The sequence below is a fragment of the Lepus europaeus genome, chromosome 5 (assembly GCF_033115175.1).
Source record: "Lepus europaeus isolate LE1 chromosome 5, mLepTim1.pri, whole genome shotgun sequence".
Taxonomy (NCBI): Eukaryota; Metazoa; Chordata; class Mammalia; order Lagomorpha; family Leporidae; genus Lepus; species Lepus europaeus.
The window spans coordinates 57,119,210-57,136,403 of NC_084831.1; the positions used below are offsets into that span (position 1 = coordinate 57,119,210).

Here is a 17,194-nt window from a genome sequence, read left to right on the forward strand (position 1 = left end):
TTCTTACCAGTGTTCGGATTTTCTAGATTCTCCCTCTGTATCCTTGCCTACTCTCACTATTTTTCATTTAAGTCATCCTCATAGGTGTGTAGTGATATCTTATGGTTTTAATTTGTATTTTCCTAATGGCTAATGATACTGAATTTCTTTTCCTTTGCTTATTTTCCATCTGTGTGTCCTCTTTAGTGAAATAGCTGTTCATAGCTTTTGCACATTTTATTACGTTTTAATTTTTTTTTTTTTTTAAAGATTTCATCTGTGGATTCACTGCCCAAATGGCCACAACAGCCAGAGCTGGGTCAGGCTGAAGCCAGGAGCCAGGAACTCCATTCAGGTGTCCCATGTGAGTGCAGGGGCCCAAGGACTTGGTCCATCTTCTGCTGTTTTCCTGGGTAGCTTAACACTTTTTATTTATTTAAAAGGCAGAATGACAGAGAGAAAGAAAGGGGCGGGGGGAGAAAGAGAGAGAGAGAGAGTCTTCCACCCAGGGGTTTATTCCCCAAATGCTTGCAACAGCCCAGGCTGGATCAGGCCAAAGCTAAAAGCCAGAAGCTCCATCTGGATCCCCCATGAAGGTGGCAGGAACCCAAGCACTTGGGCCATCTTACAGCATTTTCCCAAGTTCATTAGCAGGTGCTGGATTGGAAGTGGAACAGCACCCACAGGAGATGCCAGAGTTACAGCTAGCAGCTTAATTCGCTGGGCCACAACACCAGTCATAACTGACTTTAATTTTCATCACCTGGTGAAGCTCTTGTGTGAAATTTAAAATTGTGTGGGACCAGGGCTTGTGGCTGTAGCATAGTGGGTTATGCCACTGCCTTCCCTGCTGGCATCCCATGTGGACACTGGTTGGAGTGGGAGACCTGGACCCACTTTGGAGACCTGGAAGAAGCTCCAGGCTCCTGGCTTCCGCCTGGTCCAGCCTCAGCTGTTGCAGCTACTTGGGGAATGATCCTGCAGGTAGAAGATCTGTCTTTCAAATAGATTCAAAATAAGCAAATTAATCTTAAAAAAAAATTATGTGAGCCACCAACAGTTTACCCACCTTAAATTCTTGCAATAGCGATTTTAGATACGCCACCTGCCCTGTTCCATGCTCAGACTCTCCTTTGCTGAGCTTAAATACTAAGAGTGCCCGCATGGCTACCCCTGGGAGGGTTAAATAAGATCAAGTCTTATGCGCTCCATCAGTAGTAGCTATTATTACTGCAGCCAGCCAGTGTGGCGGGGTCTTGGTTTTGATCTTCGTGTCAGTATTTCCCTACTATTACAAGATCGTGGGGGTGGGGAGAGCCTCAGCTGTGCGATTCCAGGGCCCAGGGCCCTCATCCGAGAAATGGGCAAACGTCTGAGGACGTACGCAGGTACAAGTGGCGGGACATAGAACAGGGATTCGAACAATCAGGGGCTCGTGATCCACAATCTCTTACCCGTGTCCGCGTTTTTTTTTTTTTTTAAACTTAACTTGCAACATGTGGTTACACTCCGAGGCAGCAGCGAGGTGTGCAAGCGGAGTTAACCTCTCAGAGCCTCGACGTTCCGGCTCTCCATATGCGGGCAGAGTGAGCGCGCAGCCTCCCGGGCTTCCCCGCGTGGAGCCGCGGCGTCCAGCCGCCCCTGAGCCCTCCCCGTACACCTCGGACCCGGCCAGGGCGAGCGACGCTGGCGGCGAGCGCGGCGCAGCGCTGCCCACCGCCCGCCGCCCGTGCCCGTGCCGGGCCGCAAGCTCCTCCCCCGGCGGCCGCATCTACCCCGCGGCGCCCGGGGCTCTGACAGACGCGCGGCGGCGGCGGAGGCGGCGGCGGCGGCGACCCTCGGGCCGGGAGGCGGCGGGGGAGGGGCGCGGGCGCACCGATGGGCGCCACTGAGAAAGGAGGCCAGAAGAGCCGGAGGCTGTTTCCCTCTCTGCGGCCCTGGAAGGCGACCCGGCGGCTGTGGAGGACGCGCTCGGCTCGCAAGGCGGCGCAGGGTGAGTGTGGGCGCGGCCGGCCGAGACCTGTTACCCGCGCGCTGGCGCCGGCTTCCCGCTGCGGGGCGCCGCGGTGTCTCCGCTGTCCCCGCGGCCTCTCGGGCCGTGTTCTCGGGGTCCCGGACCCGTGGTCGGGAGGCCACTGCGCGGGAGACCCTCGGTCGCGGGGACCAGACTCGCGCCCGAGCCCCTCCTGGGTCGCCCGGCACGGCCGTCCTCCCAACGTCCCGCGGCCCGGGTCTGTCCGTTTGGCTCAGCACTGAGAGAATCCAGGATGACGGGGTCACAAAATTCGGTTTGCATCGCCCCCTCCCCGCCGCGCCCCCAACACCTGGACGGGCGCCCGCAATGCAGTACCTGTTAGGGGGATAAATCCCAGCCCCAGGCTCCCTTCGAGGTCCTCCGCGTCCGGACCCACCCCTTTACCAACCTGTCTGCTGTGACTGCCGGGGATCCCAAGCCGGATAACTCACATCGATTCAGTTACGGACTCACACCATTCATTCATTGCACTATTTTTAGGGCGTCCCTCAGCCCGCCAGCCCCTGTAGAGAACACGACAGGCCAGGCCACTGCTGCTAGAACTACTTGTAGAGAGGGAGACAGGCATTGCACACAGAGAGCAGAAATCCCCATTGCACACTGGGAAGCAGTCAGTTTGCCGGGAGGGGACAGAAGGCCCGGGTGTCCGGCTCCCAGGGCGGGGGTGGGGGTGGAGGGTGGGTGAACGCTGTGCGATCCAGTCTGCAGGACTGACGGGGCTACTCCAGCGTGGAGGGAAGGGACACATGGAGAGGCTCCCGCTGTGCCTGGAGCTGGGCAAGGGGTTAAATGAGGCATGCAGGGCCGGGCTCTAGGTCTGGGCAGGCTGCGAGGAGGAGTTGGGGTTGTAAGCTAAGTGTGCTGGGAAGCCATGAAGTGCTCTAAGCCAGAAAGTAACACGATTTGCTGGCTCATGGCTTCCCTCTATCTGCAATGGCTATGCCCTCCTCTCTCAGCCTGTCCGATTCCTACCCATGGACTCGCACCAGCACACACACAGTCTCCTCCGGGAAGCCATTTCCGGGTTCCTGCCACCTGTAACCTGTCCTTTAGGGTTTGATCACTTGTGGGGCCTGTCACTGTTGGTCAGGTATTGCCCCTCCCACCTTCAAGGCCACTGCATCTCTGCAGCCCCCAGGAGGCTACCTGGTTTGTGTGTGTGTGTGTGTGTGTACTGGCTTGTCCTTTTTGTCTATCCCCATCATCTTCGGCTCTGTGGGCTCCTTCCTCTGAGAGGCTGACAAGCCCTGGTGTCTAAAATGGCCGACCTCATCCCCTCTGCAGAAGGGATGGCACCAAGGTCCTGGCAGTATTGTGTATTGTGGTCCCCTCATCACCCCCCTCCCCATTTTTCGAGGATTCAGTAAATTAAAGAACTAAATGAGTTATGGAGAGCAGGCACACGGTAAGCATTATACAAATTGAAAAAGACCAGCAGTAATTATCTTGCAATTTTCTATTGCCTTGGAAACAAGCTTTTCTCTTGGTGGTAGTCAGGGAGGCTTTGCAGCATGGCAAAAGTGTGCCTTCCTACTTTTAGTCAGTCTGGGCACCCACGGGGCTCCTTCCCCACTGCCACCAAGGACTGTTGCTGACTCGGTAGGCTGAGGGCTTTACCACCTCTTTTCTGTGGCTTGGTACCTGCAACAGGTATTCCTGGAGGGCTGGTCCCAGGCACCGTGTGATTCCAGGTGCTGAGTGAAGTTAGACAAAAGAGCAATAGCCGGATATTGGCACTGTAGTGACTTTGGTTAGAATAAGCATTCTATTTTCACAATTTTAAGAACTCCATCTATCTGCGTGTACAGCTACTCTCTCATCTTTCTTTCTCTGTTCCTGCCCTATTGCTCACCCATGCTTTCCAGGGCCCATGGCCAGCTGACATGCCTCTCTCTTCTTAGGCAGGAGCTTTCCTGCCCACTACTTCTCACTGTTTCTTTTCTTCTTCCCCTATGTGTCCTGAGGATAAGGCCATTATAATGTATTAATGTCATAGTTTATAGTTTATAGGATATCTGCAAGATCTTCTTTAGCTCTTTTAAAGAATTAATTAATTAATTTGAGAGGCAGAGTTGCAGACAAAGAGGGGGAGAGACAGAGAGAAAGGTCTTCCATCTGCTGGTTCGCTTCCCAAATGGCTGCAATGGCCAGAGTTGGGCTAATCTGAAGCCAGGGGCCAGGAGCTTCTACCTGGTCTCCCACGAGGGTGCAGGGGCCCAAGGACTTGGGCCATCTTCTACTGCTTTCCCAGGCCATAGCAGAGAGCTGGATTGGAAGAGGAGCAGCTGGAACTTGAACCAGGCCCCGTATGGGATGCCGGTGCTGCAGGTTACCCCCTACGCCATAGCGCTGGCCCCCTTGTTTAGCTCTTGACAACACCCTTGGAAGGAGGGAGGGTAGATGTTATTTCTGTTTTCCTCATTTTATACCTGAGGGAGGTGAAGCAAGAGACACGGAGTGACTTGCAGGAGGTTGCATGGCTGTTAACTGGTGGACTTGGGCCTGACTACCTGTTTAGTACCCTTCCTGCCACATCTCTGTGCACAAAATTAGCAGGATCTGTATACATGGAAGGAAGAAGTAAAATCAGTAAATGTCAGGCAATGAGAGAATTCCATAGTTCAGCTTTATTTCATTTTTTAAAGATTTAATTATTTATTTGAAAGGCAGAGTTACAGAGAAAAAGAAAGATTTTCCATCCAGTGATTCACTCCTGAAATGGTCACAATAGCTGGGAGTGGGCCAGACTGAAGTCAGGAGACAGGAGCTCCATCTGGGTCTCCCACATGGGTTCAGGGACCCAGGACTTTGGCCATCTTCTGTTGCTTTCTCAGGTGCATTAGCAGGGAGCTGGATTAGAAGTAGAGTAGCCAGGACTTGAACAGGTGCTCATATGGTATGCTGGCATTGCAGGCAGTGGCTTAACCCATTGTATCACAATGCCAATCTCTATTTTATTTTCTAGATGTGGCCTGAATTGTTCATCATTTGGTTAATATGACTTGGGCATCCGGAATCATGTTGCTTTAATGTTAGGCTATGATTTGATTCTGCCACTAAGAAGGGGCACACTGATAACCTGTGGTTCTGGCCAGGACATTTAATCTTTTTAAAATTCAATTATACATCAACTGCAAAAAATCCCTATGTTGTCATGCTGCTGTGATTATTTAATGAGTTCCTGGTACATAGAGGCTCACAGAGGGTGAGTTTGTTATTTTTACTAATGTTAGTCCAGATCTTTGACCATAATATGGTTAGTCATGCGGCTGGAAAATTCAGTGAGCTATGGGGAAAGACTACAGCTGGAAGCTCGTTTAGGGTAGCTCACTCTACTGGGCCTGCATCTGTATCCTTTCTTCCATCTTTTTATTTGTTTTTTCTCCAGGAGACTGCAAGTGAAAAGTAGCATAGTTTCTAGGGACTCCAGCATTTTTTTTGGTTCTAATACTGTGTCCTGAATGTGGCAGACATTGAATAAATGTTTGGAACAAATGGATCCTTCTATTTATATACAAGTATACCTCCAAAGAGAGTGAGTCTAAAATTTACAGTCTGAACACTTACTACTATAATATAGGATAGATATATAAAAAGATAATTACTGGGTCAAAGAGTATGTGCTGTTTTAATTTTGAAAAAGATTGCCAAGTTGACCTCCATACATTTGTGCTAATTCAGTTCCCATCAGCAGTGTGTGAAATGCTGATTCTTTATTGAGCATATCAGATTTTTAAATGCTTGCCAGTGTGATGAGTGGTTGCTTTATATTAAATTTCCTTGACAAATAATGAGGCTAAGTCTCTTTTCATGTGAATATTGGCCATTCCTGTGTGAAACTCCGTGAAATGCCTGTTGATAATTTTTGTCCCATTTTTCACTTGGTTTATCTCTTCCTTATCCATTTATAGGAGTTCTTTAAATAGTTTGGGTACCAGTCATTTGTTGGTTTGGATGTCTGAGCAACTTTTTAAAAATATACCTAGCCATGAGAATATGTGAGTAGTTCTGAATGGGAATATGAACAAGCTTAGCTGAGTGGAAATGAACCCTCCGAATGCCTCTGTCCTTTCCAGAGAACCGTATTCTAGTAAAATATTAAAGCTTTGGGGTTACAGCAAAGGGGCACATAGACAGTGGAAGTATTTTGTGAACTGTAGACTTCTTCAGCCCTTGAGATGATGATAGATAATTAGCCCTGAGTTCCTCCCAGGAGAAGTTACCTTCTGCAAACCCTTGAGGGGTAAAAAACCCTTTTCTGAACTGTGGCATGATCTGGGAAGACACAGGTTGAAGCTAGAGTGTGTTTCCAGCAGCAGGTAGTACATTCCAGGCCAGGTTACTTGGAGAGGAGGACAGAACACTTGTCAGGTGATTGCTGGTTTATTCCTTGTTGCTGTCTTTTACCCTATCTCCCTAAACGCAAATCTCATTGAATGGATCCTTACCTTACCTATTCCCAAAGATATTGGAAAGACCAAATGAGACCATAAATATGAAAGGGCTAAGTAAATACAAGATGAATTACCTAGGTTCTGGGAACTGATCAGCACTTTGCCAGAGCAGGAGCACCTCACTGACTGCCACCTCATTGACTCTTGTGGCCCTATCCCTTCTACTGCCTGTTGTACACAGAGGTACATGATTATTATTATTTTAAAATTTGTTTATTTAAACATTTTTTCAAGGTGAACAGATTTCACGTATTTCACATATACAGATTTAGGAGCATAGTGACACTTCCCACTTTACCCTCCCTCTCGCCCACGCTCCCACTCTTCCTCCTCCTCCCTTTCTTATTCTTTGTCTTAAAGGTACATAATTATTGACCCATGGTCCTCATCAGCATCCCCTGGGAACTTGTTAGTGCAAATTCTCTACTTCCACTTCAGAGCTACCAAATTAGCAACCCTGGGGGTGGGGCCAGAGTTTGAAGAAGCCCGACAACAATGCTGGTGCATGCTAAAGTTTGGCCCTAACCTACGGGGATGAGAAGGGCTTTAAAGCCAGCGAATGGATTTCAATCTCAACTCTCTCACTTGCCAACTTGTGACATGAATAAATTAGCAGACCTGCCCCTCAGCTTTCCAAGCGCTCCCCATTAGGAGGAGGATGATAGGATGACATCATTTCCCTCACTGGGTTGTTGTGAAATGTAAATGACACAAAGCATCCTGGCACTGCTGCTTTTTAGCTGTGTGTCTTTTGGCAAACCCCCTTGCCTACCTCTGCCTTCTTTTTCTCATCTTACACAATGGGAACAGCGAGAGTTAACACATGTGTACTGTTCACTGCGTGCCAACCATTGACCTGAACAGTGTGCACGTTTTTTATTTTTTTATTTCTACAATAATCCTGGGTGACAGCCTCTATTTTACAAAAGAGAAAGACTGAATCAGGGAGAGAGTAGTGTTTCCAAAGTTACACGACTAGTAAGCTGGGATTCAGACCCTGACAGTCTGCTGTGAGTCCTTGCAGGAGGGAGGGTGGGGTGACAAGTATCACTGTGTTCCTAAATCTGTATGAAATACATGAAACTTGTATAACTTAAAAAAAAAAATCCTCCTTGGCAAATGGGAAGTCCTTAATAAACGCATGATGATGTGACAAGGCAGGGACTTTGTTAATGAATCCCCTTCTTGCCTGGTAGCGTGGTTTCCTGGGGGTTTAACCCAGTGTTTTCCGTAGCCACAATGCCCTCTTCTGCAGTTCGCTGTATCATATAACCCACCCCCGCTCAGTTAGCACTTTCTCTGCAGCTCACCTCAGCTGTGGACATTTGGATGCCCTGAGCAAAGCAGACGGAGGCTTGGCTGGATACAGAGACTGACTGTGGTGGTGCAGGTGAAGCCAGTGCCCCTGCTCTCTACCCCGGCCTGTTTGGGGAATGATGGACTAAGCTGGAAGAGGCTGCAGAGAAATCATTGAAAGGTCATTTGGTCTGCCTCATTTGGGACATAACTTCTGAGTCGGTCTTTGTTTAACCTACCCATTAGTCATGAAATCAAATGCTTTGAAGATCTAGAAAAAATGTGAAAGGTCCTCCCCCCCCCCCCATCCTGCACAATTCTTTTCTAAAGTGAAACATGCAATGCAGCTGGAAAGCTTATGACTACATAATATTACAGCAGTATTTTTTGTTTTCTTTCATTTTTGTTTTGGTAGGACAATAAAAAGCCTTATTCCTTTCAGTTCAGGGCTGCACTCATTGTTCTTGGAAATTTTCTTTGGTTTTCCTTTCAAGATGGCCTCGCTGGCTGGGCATGACTCACCAGTCTAGTGACTCAGAAGTGGCATCTAACAAGACAAGGACTGTCAGAGCTGTGCAGGGACTGCATGGGCATGGAGCTCGCCTGAAGCTTGCTCTAAACCCAGTTTTTGAAATTCAGTGTCATGTCCATAATTGGCTGCTCACAATGGTCCTTGGTACCGGTTTGTTTGAAGTTTAGGGTCTGCCAGCCACATTGCCTGTGGAAAGCTACAAGGCTTGAATTCATCGTTGTCCCTCAACTGATGCGACCTGGAAGTTTATGATGAGACCTCTGAGAATTCACCTGCTTAGAATGGCCATAGAATCAAAGGATCTCCACTTTCTGTAAATATTGTGTCGGGAAAGAAAGTAAAGGCTCTTCTTACTTTAAGAGATGCCTTGAAATCTGTTTCAATTTTTTAATTTTTGTAAATAAAAAGATCAATTAAGGATGGGTATAAAGATGGATGAAACTGGAAAAGATCATAGTTAGTAAAATAAGCCAGTCCCAAAGGGACAAATACCATATGTTCTCCCTGATAATAGAGCACCTAAAAGGTAATCTACGGAAGTGAAGTTGCTACTTTGGGATGCAATGACTTTGAACAGCCCTTGTCTTGATTGTTGAGGAACAGTTTTTTTCTTTTTCTTTCATACTATTTGTTGAACTGTTTACTTAATATAGAGTTAATCTTATGTGTATAAAATTAATTGAAAATAGATCTTAGTAAAAAATAAGAATAGGAATAGGAGAGGGAGGAGGAAGAAACGTGGGAGTGTGGGTGGGAGGATGGGTAGGGTGGGAAGAAACACCATGTTCCTGAAGTTGTATTTATGAAATGTGTGAAGTTTGTATTCCTTAAATGAAAGGTTTATGGAGAGGGGGAGAAGGATAGGTAGAGAGATGGACACAAGTGATGAAGCAAATATATCAAAATGTACTTGTATGTAGGCTTCTCTGCACAGTTCTTTAAGCTTTTTTGTATGTTTGCAACTTCCCAAAATACAATGTTGGATAAAACACAAGTATTCCCAGAAATGACTAATGTTTGAAGCTATTATGTGCTATTTAGTACAAATGAAGCCATTCTCCCATTCTCCCACTTCTTTTTTATTTTATTTTATTTTTTTAATTTTTGACAGGCAGAGTGGACAGCGAGAGAGAGACAATGGCCGCCGTGGCGGGCGCACTGCAGCCAGTGCACTGCACTGATCCGAAGCCAGGAGCCAGGTGCCTCTCCTGGTCTCCCATGCGGGTGCAGGGCTCAAGCACTTGGGCCATCCTCCACTGCACTCCCAGGCCACAGCAGAGAGCTGGACTGGAAAAGGGGCAACCGGGACAGAATCAGGCGCCCCGACTTGGGCTAGAACCCCGTGTGCCGGTGCCACAAGGTGGAGGATTAGCCTATTGAGCCGCGGCGCCGGCCCCATTCTCCCTCTTCTTATGACTCCAGCATCAGTGTTGTCGCTATAAGACTGCTTGATCAAAAAGGGCCTGGCGAGGGCCTGGCACTGTGGAATAGCAGATAAAGCCTCTGCCTGTGGTGCCAGCATCCTATATGGGTGCCAGTTTGAGTCCTGGCTGCTCCTCTTCTGATCCAGCTCCCTGTTGATGGTCAGAGAAAGCAGTAGGGGATGACCCAAGTGCCTGAGTCTCTCCACCCACTTGGGAGACTGGAGGAAGCTCCTAGCTCCTGGCTCCTGGCTTTGGATTAGCCCAGCTCTGGCTATTGCAGCCATTTGGGGGAGTGAACCAGCAGATGGAAGACCTCTCTCTCTGTCTCTTCTTCTCCTTGTAACTCTGCCTCTCTAATGAATGGATAAATCTTTAAAAAACAAAAGTGAGGCGGGGGGCTTTGCTAGAGACTAGCTGGTGATTAGCTATCCCTTTATGCCAAGGGCTGTTCTTCATGATATGTGATTCTCACAATAGCCCTATAAACTAGTTATTATGTTCTCTATTTTATGGGGAAACTGAGGCCTGGAGGGATAAACATGACCTGGGTCACAGGTAATAATATTAATCTCACAGCATTTATGAAGGCCTAACTTTGTTTCAGGCTTTGTGCCATGCTCTTTGTGTGTATCAACTCCTTGGAGCATCACCCAGCCATCAGGAGGTAGATGCCATCATCTTCATCTTACAGATCAGGAAATGGAAACTTGGGGAGGTACAAGAACTTGTCTCAGATTATTCTAGGGGCCAGTAAATAAATGGTAGAGTCCACATTTGAATCCAGATTCTTCTGCTGTAACCTGTACGCTGTTGTTCAAACCCAAGCCTGTACTTTCCTTTGCCCAGTTCAGTAAATCAGCATACCTTGGAGAGCTCTTGACCTGAGACCCACAAGCTCCTGAGGACAAAGAAAGAATGTTTTGTTCAATATTGTGTCATTCCCAGTGTTTAGAGTCATGGCTGGCACGATAAATATTAATGAATGAAAGAGTGCGTGAATGTGGCTTCTCATTACATATTTCCTTACCCTCTCAGCCTCAGTAGTGCTAGTGGGGCACATTTTGGCTGTCCTGGACATGGTCCTTGGTGAGGGAGATGCCCATGTCTTTGGTGTGATTTACAGGTCAGTAGCTCATTTTGGTGGCTGGTAAGGAGTTATGTGAAGGTAGATTTTCCTCGTTGGTTTTAAGTCATCAAAGAAAGAAAGATATTGCAGAAAGGTATTATCTACTGCCAAGGACAGATGAAAACCAAAACCAAATACAAACATTTCCCCAGACTTTTAGGAAGCCTTCAGATTGTGGTAGCTAGAAATCAATTTTAGAGCCCCTAGTGACCAAGTTGGTCTCTTGCTATGATAATGAGCAGGTGAACCCTACTAATTAGTTCTTTTATTTATTTTTTAAAGATTTATTTATTATTTGAAAGAGTAACAGAGAGGAGAGAGAGAGAGAAAGAGAGAGAAGGAGAGGGAGAGGGAGAGGGAGAGGGAGAGGGAGAGGGAGAGGGAGAGGGAGAGGGAGAGGGAGAGGGAGAGGGAGGTCTTCCATGTGCTGGTTCACTCCCCAATTGGCTGCAGTGGCTGGAACTGGACTGATCCAAAGCCAGGAGCCAGGAGCTTCCTCTGGGTCTCCCACATGGGTGCAGGGGCCCAACAGCTTGGGCCATCTAATTAGTCCTTTTAAATGTGCCCAACCAGTTGGTAATTCTACCCTATATTTACATAGCACCTAATTTATGAAGTTACTGCATCTGTCTTCCCTTTTGATCTTCCAAACAGCTTGGTACACATACAGGGCAGGTGTGATTAGCACCACTTTACAGATGAGGAAACTGATGCCAGAGAGGTTAAGTCATCCGCCTTACACCACTCAGTTAATAAATGGTGGAGAGAGGTCTTCAACCCTTGTATCTCAACTCCTGGTGCAGCAAATTTTCCATGTCACTGTCACATGTAACCCAGCAATTTCTGGGGATGAGAGCATCATGGAGATATTTTTGTTGCTTTTCTCCCAATTTAGGTTGTGAATTAGACCAATTACTCTTTCTGAGTAATGGGAAATAAACCCCACCCATCAGTGAGGAAGTTGAGAGGGTTCAGAACTGAATTCCTGAGTGAACGTGTTTGGAAGACACTATGATAACCCTTACCCATTTTTATAAAACATATTAAATGTCATCTCACCTAGCCACTCTAAAATGGCACCTGGGACCTCATTACCATGCTTCATTTTTTTCATTTATTGCCACTTATCATATGTTTATATTTGTTTATTTATTGTCTGTTTGAATTCTCCTTCCAGAATACAACATTCACAAGAGCAGGGATTTGGTCTGTTTTCTGTACTCCTAAAACCCTAACAAGTGGAAGGAATAGTGCCTAACGTAACAATTTAAGTGAGTGAGTGAAGCAATGATAGGAGCTGTATAATGATTCAGTTTGCATTGCATTGAAGGATTGACAGACTTGCTTGAATCTTCCTTGCTTTCCAATAGAGGGGTCTCATGGTCTGGCTTCCTCATCCCTATATCTGGCGCAGTGATTCAGTGGCTTATCCTTGAATATCAACAGATGCCTGGGTGAAATGGGTTCAGTAACCTGTGCCCAGGGAGAGACACAGGTCATGGCATTGCATGGTATGCCTCTGTATTGTCACAGCCTTAGAGCAGCTGGAGTCTTGGGGGTTGGTCCTGTATACTATTGTATCTCTAGCTCTTAGTATAGTGTCTGACCCACAGAGAGATAAAAGAAATGTTTGTTGAATAAATGAATGGCTCAGTGAATGAATGTGTAAGAGGAAACAGCACAGGAGGCTTTTAATTGCCCTCCCAAGTTGAGGTTACCATTTGAAAATAAACCTGGCTCAGACATTCTCAAACAAAACCTCTCCAGAGGCACTGAGACACTGAACAATTGGTTCCCTGCCCTGAGGAAAGGCAAGGCAAGGCTGGGCTCCAGATCCGGTTCCATGCCACGTTTTGGAATTTGTGTTTACGTCTCCCTTCATCCCCATCCTTTCGGCTCTAGCATAAGCAAAATTATAACCCCTGCACACCGACTCCGACTCGCATGCAATTAGCTTAGCCCGGGTGCTCCAGTGTGGAGGGACTTTGCCCCCGAGACCGCTGACTGTGAACGACAAATCAAAAGTCAGGGTTGCAGAGTCAGCCGGACTTTCCTGCTCATTTGCAGCAGAGGGAGGAGGCAGAGAATGAAAGATTCTGAAAATAAAGGTAAGGGGCCCGCTGCAAAGGGGGAGGCTAAAGGATGCTAGGGATGCGGTGTCACCTCACTGACAGGCTTAGTCTGTGTTAACGGCTGGCTTGAAATATACTCTGCATATATTTAAGCATCCTAGTTATATAATAAATATGACTTTTTAAAGTGACTGGCTTCTGGTTTCCAAATACTGTGTCACTTAATTTCCCATAATTGTAGTAGTAAATATAACTGTTTTTGTACCCATTGAATCTTGGCTGAGTGTCACAGATTTCTTTATGCTAGCTCTCAGCGTTTTGATAATTTTATTTTGGGGACGTTCACAGTGATCAGGAATTTAAATGTAGGATTTTAATGCATCATTGAATTGGAACACCTGAAATACTTGGGCAGTTTGGGTTCTCAGACAAACGTGCCAGAGAATCCCTTGATGAGAGTTAATCTTTGCAGGAAGGCCCTGCGGGGAGCGTCGCTGACCTTCAGAACTGTTTATCTCGCAGAGATATTCGGAAGGAAGCAAACTCCCTTTGCTCTGCCTGTCGCTAACCTCTCCACATCCCTGAAACAAACACCACTTCATCCCCCCACCCCCCAACAATCTGATTCTGGGGAGGGATGGGTGAGCAGGGAGCCATTTCAATGAAAACTCACGAAAGGACAGGACTTCCTGTAAATGAGCCAACTGAATTTCAACTTCGACAACAAGGCTTTGCAGGATTCTGGGGGTTCAAATTCCGAGGCTCCTTAAATTTTCTGCCGCAGTTGGGGGAGGAGCGCTAGACCCCTGGGTCTCTGGAGGCTACACGTGTTCCCGGATCCTCTTTCCCGGAGGGAGCCTTTCCTCCTGTGAGGTTCGTCCTCCTGCTCCGCGTGCGCGAGAAGGGCGCAGAGGGGCGCGCGCCCCGGCAGACGACTCCATGTCGGAGCCGCGGTGCAGACCGCTAATTTTAGGGTTCACCGCTTCCCCCTCTGCCCGAGGCTTTCAGCTTTCGTGCTCCCTAGCCGCCGCGTAGCAGTTAGCACCGCACCCTCCCCGCCTGCCATGCTGTTTCCAGGAGGTTCCAGCGCTTTGCCCTTGGGCTTGAGGGGCTTGGGTGCATGCAGGTGGAGGCTGGCACACAGCGCCTGGTGCGATGCTCTTGCCGTGCGCCCTGCAACCCTTCACTGGCAACCACACAGGCCCCAAACCTTCCTACACGCAGGGCCGCCGGGTTTGGCCTTCACCAGTCCGCAGGAGTCCCGCCTTGTGATGGGCATATTCCATATTAAAAAAGAAAAAGCAGGGCGGAGGGAGGGGTAGGGACGGGGGAGGGGGGGTAGGCGCGCACAGCCGGATGCCATTGGAGAGACTGCTGTTTTAATCTACTAAATGTGCTTGTAATGAAGGCTCTTAAGCAAGCCCACATTCTATAATTGAGGATGTACAAGGGTCCAGGGTAGATAGGGTTGCTGGTAGACTCTGGATCATTCACTTCCACCTATTGATCTCTGTGGTTTTTGATGTTGAAACTTTAATTTAGCAGCCACCATGGTTAAGCAAATAGCTATGCATGGGCGTGGTGAGTGCAGGGAGGGCCCATTCACTCCTCAGCTAATCTGTCGTAGACAAATAATGTGTGTGTGTGTGTGTGTACCCAAAGTGTTTAAAATTAACTCTTAGAACAATGTTGGCTTTTCTTGTGCTGTTTTCAGTGGCTGGTGAAAAGGGTTTCTGGAAAGAAAAAATTGTGCTCGTTTGCCAAGTCATGGTAGGCCATGGCATGATTTAGAAAAAAATAAAGCTGCGTGAGGTTAAGTTAAGCTCAGGTTGAGGTTAATGTTCACCATTGTTTGGGACTGAAACACTCCCATTTGCTCAGTCTGTTTTAAGGTTCAAATCCCCAACTTCTTTTGAGCTGACTTGGTTTTCAGAATTGTTTTGCACTCTGTATGAGGCAGACCCCTGGGTTAGGAGTCGGGTAGTTTTCAGGAGTCTGTGAAATGCAGCTTTGTATATACCTATATGCACGTGTACACATGTATTTTCATACAATGAGATGTTTTCTTCTAAGACTCCAAACTATTTCCTAGTTCCCCCAACTCTTTTCCCGAGATGGGTATGTGTTGGCATCACTTGAGTGTCATGTAAGGTGTGTGTGTGTGTTAAGGGGAAGATGTGACCATGACCAAACACTGAGGGCTATTGGTGATCTGAGGATGACACAAAAATACACTAAGGATTAGAGTCTTTGTGATGAAAAGAACCACAGAAAAACTATGAAAATATTATGAGTTGTTTGGAGGTTAACTCTCCTTGAAAAGACTGACAAAAATTTGGAAGGTTTGATGTGATAAATAAATCATTAGGATGCTTTGGTAGGCAGAAACTGAATTTTTATCTCCTACCATCACATGACTGGTGTTGAGTAAGTGCTGGATTGTGGTTTAATAACCGCCTCCCTCTCTTTTCCCTCTTTAGCACATCTTAAGATGGTCCAGTGAGGGTTTTTTTTTTTTTTGACAGGCAGAGTGGACAGTGAGAGAGAGACAGAGAGAAAGGTCTTCCTTTTGCCGTTGGTTCACCCTCCAATGGCTGCCGCGGCCGGCGTGCTGCGGCCGGCGCATCGCACTGAACCGATGGCAGGAGCCAGGTGCTTCTCCTGGTCTCCCCTGGGGTGCAGGGCCCAAGTACTTGGGCCATCCTCCACTGCACCTCCCTGGCCACAGCAGAGAGCTGGCCTGGAAGAGGGGCAACCGGGACAGGATCGGTGCCCCGACCGGGACTAGAACCCGGTGTGCCGGTGCCGCAAGGCGGAGGATTAGCCTAGTGAGCCGCAGCGCCGGCTCCAGTGAGGTTTTTAATCCAAAAGGCATTGCATACCATTTATCAGCTTATCTCAAGATGTTTGTAAGCCAGAAGAAAACATTATGTGTGAGGCAACTAAAACGAAAATAGTTGAATGAGTTAATAAGTAGATATTGGCAAACATGACAGCTAATTATAATAATAACCATAGCTCCTATTTAGTGAACAGCTAGTATGTGAAAAGCTCTCTGTGAGGTGCTTTACATATTGTCATAACACTGGAAGGTAGGTAGTATTTTACTTGTAGTGAAATGGATCAAGAATTTGTACAGGGACACATGGTAAGTGGCAGAGCCAGAATTCAAATGTAGATGTTCTTGCCTCTGAATCTTTCACATAGTAGGCAAGGATTTGAAAATAAGTAGCGTTGTAAAATTACAGAATTTTTAATAAAATTGTCAATATTGTTCATTGTTGGAACCAGTCTACGTATTATATAACGGGACATATCAACTGTAGGAAATGATTACTTTTTACTAGTTTTCTAGGATATTTTTATTTGAAAAAAATTTAACTCTTCAAATTCACCTCCAAATTTCCTTTTGCAGGTAAGTTCTTTGAATAATTTTTAAAAGGATTTATTTGGAAGTCAGAATTACAAAGAGAGAGAGACAGAGAGAGATCTTCCGTCTGCTAGTTCACTCCACAAATGGCTGCAACTACTAGCCATTTGTGGGCCAGGTTGAAGCTAGGAGTTTCATCTGGGTCTCTCAAATGGGTGGCAGGGGCCCAAGCACTTGGACCATCCTCTGCTGCTTTCCCAGGTGCATTAGCAGGGAGCTGGATCAGAAGCAGAGCAGTCAAGACACAAACCGGCCCATACAGGATGTAGTTGGTGGTTTTACCCGCTATGCCACGATGCCAGTCCCAGTTCTTTGACTATTTTATGCAGCAAGGTCTTAGAGATATATAAAAGAATTAAAGATATGAAAGAATTAGGAGTAGAGAATTTGAAAATTTGGGTTAATTTTTTTTTGTGCATTAAGAGGTGAGAAAATTGTTCCTTTTAGTGTTCCACAGTTTTTCTGGTTTTTATTTCCAAATAACAAACATGACATTTTGTGAGCAAATTAGGTTATACATGACATTTTAGTAAATCCTGGATATGATTATTGTCTATGCCAGTGGTTCCTGAAAGAATTTTTCAGGGAAAATTATTATGGAATTTAGACTGGAAGGCCCTCCAGATTAAGAATTAGCATGGTGTCCATCTCTCAATCTTTAATTCAAAGTAAGTATAAGGAAATCTCAAAGTGTTGTGATTTTTCTTACCATTATGACTACTTTGACTGGTGGGTTGGTAAATGATGCTTTAGCTGGAGGGGGTCTGTAAGTGAGTGAGTTCTCGTGGTCTCAGACCTAGCTAGTGATAAAGCTGGAACTTGCCCATGCCCATGGTTTTAGTGGGA

The 17,194-nt window shown here is 46.8% G+C and overlaps 1 protein-coding gene across 5 annotated transcripts in view; it reads left to right on the forward strand.

The window, feature by feature from the left end:
* Window positions 1-1,852: 1,852 nt before the first annotated feature.
* DNAJC6 (DnaJ heat shock protein family (Hsp40) member C6) overlaps window positions 1,853-17,194 on the forward strand; it is a 188,787-nt gene continuing 173,445 nt past the window's right edge. For 4 of the 5 annotated variants that reach the window (XM_062191483.1, XM_062191485.1, XM_062191484.1 and 1 more), the window contains exon 1: window positions 1,853-1,972. In XM_062191483.1, the coding sequence (XP_062047467.1) occupies window positions 1,858-1,972 (115 nt within the window). In that variant the 5' untranslated portion in view covers window positions 1,853-1,857. The remainder of the gene's footprint in view (window positions 1,973-17,194) is intronic. The other variant, XM_062191487.1, reaches the window with a different exon arrangement.